General features: G+C 33.0%; 2 protein-coding genes across 2 annotated transcripts in view; one reads left to right on the plus strand and one right to left on the minus strand.

The window, feature by feature from the left end:
* Positions 1–885, plus strand: part of LOC111412347 (2-Cys peroxiredoxin BAS1, chloroplastic) — a 5,180-nt gene extending 4,295 nt beyond the window's left edge. Inside the window, exon 7 of the mRNA XM_023043241.1 lies at positions 524–885. Within this exon, the coding sequence (XP_022899009.1) occupies positions 524–640 (117 nt within the window). The 3' untranslated portion in view covers positions 641–885. The remainder of the gene's footprint in view (positions 1–523) is intronic.
* Positions 886–6,693: 5,808 nt separating this feature from the next.
* On the minus strand, positions 6,694–10,618 carry LOC111412355 (cytokinin riboside 5'-monophosphate phosphoribohydrolase LOG7). Its single transcript, XM_023043253.1, has 7 exons — positions 10,383–10,618; positions 9,469–9,566; positions 8,725–8,755; positions 8,417–8,516; positions 8,262–8,332; positions 7,706–7,849; positions 6,694–7,088 (listed from the first exon to the last, which is right to left on the minus strand). Exons 1-7 carry the CDS (start codon positions 10,491–10,493, stop codon positions 6,987–6,989), a joined length of 657 nt encoding a protein of 218 aa, XP_022899021.1. The 5' UTR covers positions 10,494–10,618; the 3' UTR covers positions 6,694–6,986.
* Between the last annotated feature and the right edge of the window lie 711 nt (positions 10,619–11,329).

The raw sequence follows: 11,329 nt of genomic DNA on the forward strand, positions 1-11,329 counted from the left end.
CAAACTAGAATCTCATCTTGTCTTAACTGCAACACTGGTTTCTCACAATATAATGATAAATTTGAAGAAGTTTCCAACTAAGGAGCAAAATGAGCCGTCATAGTTGGCAATATCTCATTGATAGATTGTATTTCAGCATCTGTAACTTTCTGCTCTTCTTGTTCAAATCGTGTGAGAATGCTCTTTCCTGGAAAAAGAAGACTGCTCCAATGGGAGCTTCTTTTGGTGTTTCTGGCTGACAAGTTGTAGGAATTGAGAAATCAATTCCAGAGTCAGATGGTAAACTGAGCAGCATGTACTAAACAGTAGAATCTGGATGTTAGATGGCCAGCCCTGTGGGAATATCATGGAATTTTACGCAAAACAAGTTGGCAAACTGATTAAACCCCATATTTCACACACTTTTTCACTGTGATTGTGTAATGATAGAAGACGTTCATGGTCACTCCGGTAAATGTTACCTACTTGCGTGCATTTTAGATCAATATGCTAATATGTTCTTTTACTGCCATACTTGGTGTAGGCATTGCAATATGTTCAGGAGAACCCTGATGAAGTATGCCCGGCCGGATGGAAACCTGGGGAGAAGTCTATGAAACCAGACCCCAAACTCAGCAAGGAATACTTTGCTGCAATATAAGCTGAATTGGACCCGTGAGCACTGTGTTATTTGCCATTAGGTTGTAGAAGGTTTTGTGTAGCGAAATTTGTGTTGTCTATGTTGAGTGACCATTTTAATTTCGACATATGAAATGTTTAATAAATGCCGATACCTGGCGATATTCTTGCTCTGATTTCTTGTTCTTACTCTTTTAGTTGCAACTAGATAATGTTTCACGAACATCATCAAAAGGCAAAAAGCAATCCATTTTCTTAATTCAGAATCAATAATTGTCTTTAATTTATTTCAGCTGGCAAAATGATTTTGTTCTACCTGAGTTTGATGGAATGGTGGCAAGCAATTAGTTCACGGTCATGTTTGATACTAATACTAAAAATGATTGGATAATTAAATAGATTAGAATTTAGTTTGATCTTTGTTACATGGTCTAATATTGATTATCATATTCGCACTTGGCAGATTATGATTTGGCCAAGTGAAGTTTAACAAACACTCTCTGTTTGATGGTCGTTATTGTATAAAAAGGATGTTTTCAATAATGATTTTTTGGAGAATACAGGGTTAAAAAGTTAGAAATTTTTTTGAATATATGAGCATGAAAAATAAATTATTATATTTTAAAAGAATAATGTTATTTGCAATCGCTCACTACAGCAGTCGTCTTACGTGGTATACACATGGCAGGTGATTATTTGATGTATTAATGAATAAAAAAACTACCACATTAATGTATCAAATAATCACCTGTCATGTGTATATCACGTAAGGTGACTGTCGCAGTGAGCGACTACGAATAGCATTACTCATTTTAAAAAGAGTCAGAGAGGGCTTACTTTCTGTTCTTAGATTACGAGAACCTTGGAAAAAGGAAAGGACAATTGAGAAAAAAATATTCCTTTCTACAAAATGAAAGTTTAAATTTCACAGGTTCTTGAAACCTAAATACATGATAGAAAGTTATACAAAATTAAATGCAATTATCCAATACATGTAATATTCATGTTTGTTAAAATCGTAGTACTAAGGCCTCTAAAAATAAAAGAAATAATAACAAATTATATCTTATTTCTATTAAATTTAAAATCACTTACGTTAACCATTATTTGTTACTTCAGTTTGAGTCTATTAATTAAAAAAATAAAAAATAAAAAATAAAATAAAATAAACTAAGAGGGCTCATGTGGATCACAAGACATTCAAAGATATGCAAATTGAGAAACAATTGAACAATCTCACATGTACACTGTTACATCATATGACTTGACTTTAATACATAATTCCTTGATCAGTGATTAACAACCAACACTTTCCGCTAATTGTTATATTAGTATCACTAATGACAATAATTATTAGTACAAAGATTCGGGTTCTTGTCTCTGTGTATTTTTTTTTAAATAATAATAAAATTAATATGCGTATCATTGAGGTTTCTTTTATCACACACGCTATTACCAATTGATTATTCATAGAGTAATATCAATTATTCAAGAGATGATTTTTCAATTCTTATATATGGAAAGAGAATGAGAGATCAACAACAAGAACAACTTTCTATCTCATTGTCGTTTAATAGGTTACTATCGTAAAATCCAACTGCCAATAATTTGCACCACAAATATCGGAACTAACGTGTTTGATTATGGGCATCGGCACATTATGTCTCATTTGTACTATTTTAATGAAGCATTTATTAATGTAAAATTTTGTTTTGTACTAAAATTAATAAAATAAAATCTCATGCAATATATTAAAATAAGGTGTCTTAAAATAACATGTTATGGTGCAAAAAAAATAAAAATAAATAAATAAAATAAAATTCACCGCCATTGATGCGGCCGTTGCTACCTCCAACCACAATAGTTGAATATAGAGCATAGTAGCTCCCATAGGCAATTATCTTCTTTTAGCATATGCGAAGCTGCGGACTATCACGTGAATCACCTTGCTTACAAATTTAAATTGTTAGAATGAGGATACGTTATTTATATAAATTAAGTTTTTAATATTCTCATCGTGTACAAGATAAATTCATATTTTTTCGTAAGGCTCAACAATACACAATTTTCATGAAAGACTCGCAACTCAAATAAAAATATAAACGATAAGAGAGAAGATACATTACTTCTCAAATTAAAGTCGAAACAAGAAAGAAAGAGGTTTCAGGTGAAAGGTGGTTTTCATGGCTTCGATGAAGCAAGTCTATCCTAGGATACATATAAGATATTTTTACTTGAGTTCAAGAGACACATCGCTCGACAAATGCTAACAATGAATAAGGCACGTGAAGTGCAATTATTAAACCTTTCATTGCACTCCCCATCTTTGACGGAGTAAGTTTTTGTTCTATTTTAGGTTATGATATTTTATTTTGATCATTAAATAAAACACGCCGTCTAGAGTGATTTAAATAAAGTTAATAAATATTAATACATCATAGTACATTTTCGACAAAAAAAACGAGCTCTACACATCTTTCTAGTGTATTGTTAAACCCAACACGATTTATTGTACTATTTCATTACATTTTTTGTTTCATAGACAAAAAAATATGATTAAACATCACTATAAACAAGACATTGACTTCTTTATCGATCTTAGTAATGTAGATTGTTGCCCAATTCATGATGAAATAAGAAGAAAAGTTTCCTTACACAATGAAATTACGAACTTTCCATTGACTCTCATCGTCAGTACAATATATTTCGGGTTGGTGATATTTTATTGTTCGTATTGTTAGCAAAATCATTCTCCTAAAATTCTATTAAAAAACTTAATGATTGCGAACGCTAGCATCATCGCAACGTGTATATTGCTAATCTTCCACTGTGGATTAACTTGTAGGTGTTATCGTACCAAAAGTGTTGATGATCTTAAAGCCAATGACATCCCAAAAAAATGTGAGCAACGTCTATCGGTAGAGCGTCAATTCTCTCTTGAAAATTGTTCCCTCAATCTAACTTCCCCATTTAGGGGGTGGCACTGCCGTCAAAGCCACTAATATCTCAAGAGCTGCCACCCTCCACCCTTTCTTCTCCATCACATGACAATGAAAGCTCACCATTTTGCAATCATTCACTATCGTTATCACTCTACGTGACATACATTTGACGGTTAATGATTTGATGCATAAAGCAATAAAAAAAAATTATCATATTAATGCATAAAATCATTAACTGTCACATGTATACCACATAGGATGACTACGACAGTGAGTCATTGCAATTAGCATTGCTCATTTAAAAAACCTAATGAAAGCTCTATGTATTATTAGACAAGTCAAAGTAAAATCAAAGTTTACAAGAACACAAATTTTTAAGACGAAATTTACATTCTAAATTGGCTCCACGAGCAATAATAATTAGGTTCCATAACTTAACACATTTTACGGAAAAAAATCCATTACCGTCGGATGCCCAAATATTATGGAATAAATCATTTGCATCTCTTTTAGTCAAGGAATCAATGTTGTACTTTTGTTCAAACATATAATGACAAGTAATTTGGAGTGATAAAAAACATCTATATGAATGTATCAAGTAAGTGCAAATTAACGGAAGGAAAAAAAAAAAAAAAAAAAAAAAAAAAAAATGAAAAAAAAAAAAAAAAAAAAAAAAAAAAAAAAGGAAAATTAGAAGGCTGGAGGTTCTAGCATCCGAGGCCAAAACGTTGCACTGGACAATCACCCATATTGGTTTTGAATTTCTTATTTTTTTATGGTAGCTTTTCATTAAAAATCAAAACTTTTCGTAAAATCATTGAGAACTTTCTGTGGTGTATTGATGGAAAATTATCTCTTTCATTCCTAAACACAATACAAACAATCAATACTTGAAAACAACCAATTCATTTCATACAGTAAAGAAACTTCTTCAATTCTCTTAACATCTACAAAATTTCTTTCATTAGGTTTTAGGTTTTGGAAGTAAAACACTAGTGCTTAAGTATTTTCTCCTTCAAGGCTTGATTCAATCCTTGAAATAATTTGCCATAAGTCTTTTTTTTGACGACAATGATTCCATGTTCGAACCTTTTCACCATATTGTGGAATTATTGCTTCCTTTTTCTTTTGTTTGTCCCAGAGTTGATATGATCTTGAAGTTTAATGGTTTATTCTCGAATCAAAAATTATTTCAGAAATAAAATAGCGTAAACAGAAATAGGAACACAAGATATGTTTTGTTTCAAAATGGAGCCCGGATGTTCAGTCCAAGGACCTAATCACCCGTTGAGTCTGAATCAAGAGATATGCTTGAATTTCCACTAATTTCACAAAGAATCAGTACAGGATGTTCGAAGAAATCAGGGATTTCTTTATCTTTTTCTAGCCTCTATTTCACACAGATTTCCTTTCAATAATATCACACAGATCACTCAACGTTACAATCCTTACATAAAGGACTTTCAAAATCACACAGATTTCATATTACATTTTCAGAGAAAGGAGAGAGACGAAAGAACTCTCACACAGAGAAAGACTGAAGGTTCTAGAGAAAATCAGAGAGAGTATGCCAAAAGCCAGACGACCAAGGGTCATGTAAGTATCAAACAGTTGGACCGACCTTATCTAACGGTTGGGGGTGTGCCACGTGTACGGCACACACCCAACCATAAGAGGCAGATAAATCATGAAACCAAAAACACGAGAAATGTTAAGTTTGGGCTCCTTGTTTGTTTAATTTAATAAGGGGCCCAAAGTAGGAAATAGTGAGGCAGCCCAACACTTTTAACATCTTTTGTTACCTTCTACATTCTCTCTTGAATTTAATATTCAACAAAAGTAAAAAACTTTAGTTATTCAAAATACACCATTTACTTCACGAAAAATTGGCGGCAGTATTCTCAGAAGATGATGTTTCAACATTGTCCTTGCCTCTTAAGCACGCATTAGTGGGTAAATTATCTCATGGGAGGCTGCCAATGGTGAAAATCCATAACGCCTTTCAAGCACGCATTACTTGGGACCTCTTACGATTGAGATTAGGATCAAGTGAAGCAGGGTTGTTGACTCATTTCAAGAGTCACGAAATCAAGCTTAATTCGCAACTTCGATATGCCATAGAGGACTTGGTTAAAAGTGTAATTGGAGGATCAACTAACAACTTAAATTATCAACAAGCAGATAAATCACATGCCAACTTTATCAACCAAGCCGATCGGAGTCAGAACTATCGTGGTGCACAAGGGACTACGTCGGGATGCTTTTTGTTTAATTAAAATAAATTTTTTATTAAATTTTGATAAAAGTTGGTGATATATATGATTGAAAAATTTACAAACGTTGTGAATCCTATAAAATGTGTGGTTGAAAATAGGGACGGATTCAGAATTGGATCCAAGACCGGACTACAAAAATTCAAACCTGGCTACTACGTGGAAAAAAAAAATTTACACAAAAAAAACTGATTTTTTACCAAAAAAAAAAAAAAAAAAAAAACCTTAAAAAAAAAAAAGTTCTTGAGCCTGAGTGTGGGGGGGCTACAGCCCAGCCTGCCCCCCTTAAATCTGTCTCTGGTTGAAAATGAATTTGAGAAAAAATAAATTTAACAGATGAGAGCCTAACAAGTGCTTAATATCATATTGACGGAAACGAAACTATGGGTTTTTTTAGTTGGGGGACTGTAATAAATTTGCAAAACCTCCTTCAAGTAGTGAGTTTGAAAGTGATTGAGGGCAAAAGGACAATTTCACTGTGACGTATGAGACAAGCACTATGTCTAAGACAAAGTGTAATTTTATTTCTTACATTATATCCCCTGAATGGAGCAAGTTTAATTTTTTGCACCTTTAGCTAGAGATGCCCTTTCTTAACTATGTACTACATTTTATCTTCGTTTGTTAATAAAACAGACCATTGGGCAAGGTAAGTACTGGGCTGCAAACTTCAAGGCCTAGCGGGATTAGTCAAGGTGCGCGTAAGATGACTCGTACACTCACGGTCATCAAAAAATAAGACATACCACATTATTAAGTGGTTCAAAAAAAATTCTCACCAAACAATGCCATGAAATTATACAACGAAATATTTAACGATTCACAAGCAACAAAATTATAAGCAGCAAATATTGCACATATTTAAGTATTTGGAGAATTTGTTTTCAATATTTTGCTTTTCTTTAATTTGTCTTTGCAAATACACAGAACATGACATAATCAATAGAGATGAATGGTTAGATAAAATGGATTCTTTTATATGGATCCGCAAAAAAATTTCACATTTTTACCCATAGTTGTGTATATTAAGCTTTGGCATTGCCCCCAAAATACAAGAAGTTTTTCCTGTGCTGCATGTTCTGTGCCAGAATAGAGTCGTATTTACTGGAAACTCTAAACCCAAAAAAGGAAAATTCATACTGTTCCAGGCTTGTTACGAAGGAACGCCGGGGTCGGGATCGGGTACATAATTTAGTCTTCCCACTTCTTCCCAGATCAACTTGGATGTCACTTCATCATGCTCTGGAATATATTCCTGTAATACAATATAAGAGTATAAAGAGAAGGAGCTAAAATTATTTTAGCTTAATTATTCATATAATCACAAGGGACACCTACTCTCTTTCTTTTTTATTTTTTTATTTTTAATTTTTTTTTGTGTGTTTAAAATGCCAAATAAATTATAACTCATTACCACACAAAAGTTCCACATGAAATTGACTTTTCTCATTCCCTCTCTACAAGTTGGTCCTTCTTAAACAATTTTGACACGATAGCATAGTATAAAATACAAGTTTCCATTCTTATGTGATTATGAAAAAAAGGGACAAAAAAATTTATTTTATATCTTAAATAGGCCCAAATAGTTTATCTATCTTCTATAGACGTAATATATACAAACAACAGTTTAAGTACTTGCCTTTATGATTAATGTTGTGCTACATGTACATAATTGTTCACATAATAATTTATGTGCAGATAATGTGATGAGATATAATTGGGCCATAATTTTTTCAATTAAATAAAACTCTTCTTGACACCTTATCTGTATATAAATCATTATGTATAAGTAGCACCATTCTTATGATTAAACTACATTGGTTTTGCACTTAGATTGCAAAAAGATAGTTTTCTTTATGGCTAATTTTTTACCTCAAGTTCTCTGACCAACTGTTTGGCTGTCGGAGCCGACACGATAATTCTTCGTGCAGTTGGAGAGACAAAACCTTCGTCAACGGCCTTGTCAATAAAAGACAACAAGGAATTATAGAAACCCTCAACATTCAAGAGGCCCACCTGCATATGTTTATATGATTAGATTAGTGAATAAATTAAGATTAAAAAAGTACATTATGTGACTTAATGTCGTGCAACATGCCTACTTTTGACCAACACTAATCCCCATTTTCTAATTCTAAGAAGTTTTCTCCAATTCATATGGAGATCTGCCAGTGAAATTCAAATCATGTTAGCATGAATATGATTGCAAAACAAAATTTTGTAAATCTTTCCATGTGAACCATTACAAGTTCCACATGCACCGAAAAGCTTCCCCTTCCATTCCGATATGATAAGGACTATTGACCAAAAATCCGACGAACATATTTTTAGTGGCATATGAATCGAACGCCAATCGTCAATATAACATGCTACCACTGTTATTATGCCCGGATAGAGCAATCAGAAAGTAGATGAAAAAGTAGCTCACGGGTTTATGATGGATCCCAAGCTGAGCCCACGTAATAACTTCAAGCAACTCTTCGAGCGTGCCATAACCCCCTGAAAGTGAATAAGTATTTACTTTTGATTTATTTCACGTGCCTAGTTTTAATCGATTTAGAAGCATAAAAGAGATTTGCATACCGGGAAGAGCAATGAAGGCGTCTGCTTGTCGGGCCATCTCTGCTTTCCTCTGATGCATATCAGATACAGCTCGTACTTCTCCAATAGTTTCACCAGTTATCTGTTGTGACGACACGTTGCATTATAAACTAGAATATATGTTTAGACAACAATAAATTTTAAACTTAAATGCCATAGATCACTACATAGTTGAACATTGTTTGCGGGTTTTTCATCCTAGATGCATTACTTCTCCCAAATTTTAATTCACATTGAAACGAAAATTTTCAGACAAAAGAAGAAGCTTGATTAAAAATTTTTAGTCATACCTCCCGGGGCATGAGAGTCCTTGGTATAACCCTGCAAGTAAATTAAGAATTTGGAAATGTCAGAGTCTCGAGATGAAATCCCCAGTTCCTATCCCATGAGACCAAGACTATACTATCGATAATTGAAAAACAACAAAAAAAATAAAAATTCCCCAGAAACTTAGTCATATGCAAATCAATTCATTGTCCCTCCCTTTATGAAAAAATAATAACAAAAAGAGTACAAGCTACTAACAGCCTAAAAGGCAGAACACTTTCTATCGAACCTTTTACACTTCTGCATTATGTTTCTAACAAGAATTTCGCTTTATACTCTGATCCAAATCAGTGCACTTTATACTCTTCAAGGTACTACTAAGATTTGTACTGTCACTATCATAGAAACACTGATTATTACTCTCAAATCAAAGAATTACATTTTCAACTAAGCTACTTGTATAGATGATATGTACACCTTTGTTGACAGATGATAAGATGACATGCATTTTGACTTTTGATTTGAATTTCATTTATTTAAATCAAAGGCCAAAATGATGTCATCTCATTGTCTGTTAAACTAATTGTATATGTGATATAACTGTTGCATTTTCAAAGGACATCCACTTTTAGATGTGACGATATTGAAGACTTTTAGATCATTATAGTGTCGATTGAGTGTCAAGTACTGAATGTCAAACACACTTTTAATGTATGTGTGAGTTTGTGTTTGTATACACACAGTGTGAGGGGGAGAGAGAATAATACCCTAGAACATGGCGCCCACCATCATGAACTGCCTGAGAAACAAGACCCATAAGACCCACACTACCACCTCCATAGACCAAATCAATACTTTTCTCCACCTTCAAGAAAAAAACACATTGAAAAGAGCAAAACGAAACTCATCAAACACGCGTCAGAAACAAATGTATTACTATAAACACTTGATCAACAAACAAAACCCATAATTTATAATTCATAGGATGCCTCGAAAATCATGGCAAACTGTAAGCATGGCTTTTCAAATGATTGAATTTGTGTGATTATACGTGCATGAACATATATAAAAATACGGTATACATTTCCCATAAAACAAAAATGATGAAGCTCTGGTAATAGAACAACACGCTTAAAAGAGTCATGATACCAAGATGGCACGTTTGGTTTCCCAATCCAAAGGCAGAAATTAATTTTTTATTTTTTGTAACACAATTAAATTTTTACTGACTAAGATCACGCAAGAAGGGCTGTTGTGAAATGACAGCCAGGTTACAGCTAGCCCCTAATTTCTCTCTCTGATTTATCATGCCAAACCAAACATAAACCCTAAACCTGATTTTCCCCCAAGGCCAATCTGCCGCCTTGCCCATGTTGAAATCTGTGGGTTCTTCACATTTATGTGTGTGTGTGTGTGGGTAAGATGTATAATTCTGGCAATCACAAAATTAAGACAGAGAAATGTGAGGGAAGATCAGTTTTTGCAAGAGCAGCTTTTGTATATTTCTGCATATTGATGAACTATACTGAATTCTTTAAGAACTCGATGAATTCAAAACAAATGTAAAATAGAGGTTGATTATACGATATCGTATCAATATGTATATATAACACAATGCTGTGAGTATCGAATGTACTAATTTGGAATTGAAACACACTGTGCTTGCAAGATATAGGATTACCAATTCTTTACCCAGCTCAATAGCAGCTTCTTGATAACTTGGTTTCTTGCCAGAACTGCTCCCACAGAATACACAAATTCTCTTGAATCTTGACTTTATCTCCTCCTCCATTCCAATCTCCCGTTCTCTCTCTCTCTCTCTCTCTGTGTGTATGTGTGTGTGTGAATGATGATGTCCCTTGAGCTGTGAGGGGGCGAGAAATGAGTCATAATTTATAAGTCTTTTTATATAGGCAGAATAAGGAGCTTACACACAATCTCTCTCCAACCATGATCTAAATTAATTAGAACCTTTACCATATAGAGGAATATAATTGCCTTTTTTATTTTTCATTACTTAGGGTCAAAACAGTGCTTTCATGATTAATTATCTTTCATTTTAGTGGTTACATTCACGCCACTTTTTTATTTTTTCCCCCTAAATATACACCACATTTTAAATATAATAAAGATGGTTCGTCTTTATTCATTATCAAACTTATATTCATAATTTTTTTTTTATCATATTCTTATTTTTAACATTTCATTGATCAATAAATATTGTCATTAATCATATTTTTTGTCCAAAAATAATGTTAATATACTTTAAAATGAGGATTCAATATTTAATCGCATCGTGCATTACTATTTGTTTTGCTTATTTAAAAATACAATGGACAACTGAGTTCTTTTTCTATAATCTTAAAGAAAATTTTAGAGCGAAATCATAATAATAATAATAATAATAATAATAATTATAATAATAATAATAAAACTTATGTTCGTTTGAGAATAAAATGGGCCTGACTTCTAGTTCTCTCATTCTCTATGTTTATATTATGTCACTATTTTCATACTATTTTCTTTATAGGAGAGCATATTGCGTCGTTCAAAAAGGGCTCGATCGTCTTGAGAATATATTGATATCCTCCTTGATCTCTTGAAAACTAACGACTTGATGAACTGGTG

This window comes from Olea europaea, chromosome 2, assembly GCF_002742605.1.
Source record: "Olea europaea var. sylvestris chromosome 2, O_europaea_v1, whole genome shotgun sequence".
NCBI classification, from domain to species: domain Eukaryota; kingdom Viridiplantae; phylum Streptophyta; class Magnoliopsida; order Lamiales; family Oleaceae; genus Olea; species Olea europaea.

Bases quoted from the DNA above. Each gene is read 5' to 3' on its own strand.
- LOC111412355 (XM_023043253.1), bottom strand. From the start codon at position 10,493: ATGGAGGAGGAGATAAAGTCAAGATTCAAGAGAATTTGTGTATTCTGT. The intron at 8,756-9,468 runs GTATTATTCTCT...ATTTACTTGCAG, and splicing joins GGTGGGCGCCATGTTCTAGG to GGTTATACCAAGGACTCTCA. The intron at 7,089-7,705 runs GTAAAAAATTAG...ATTGTATTACAG, and splicing joins AGTTGGTCAGAGAACTTGAG to GAATATATTCCAGAGCATGA.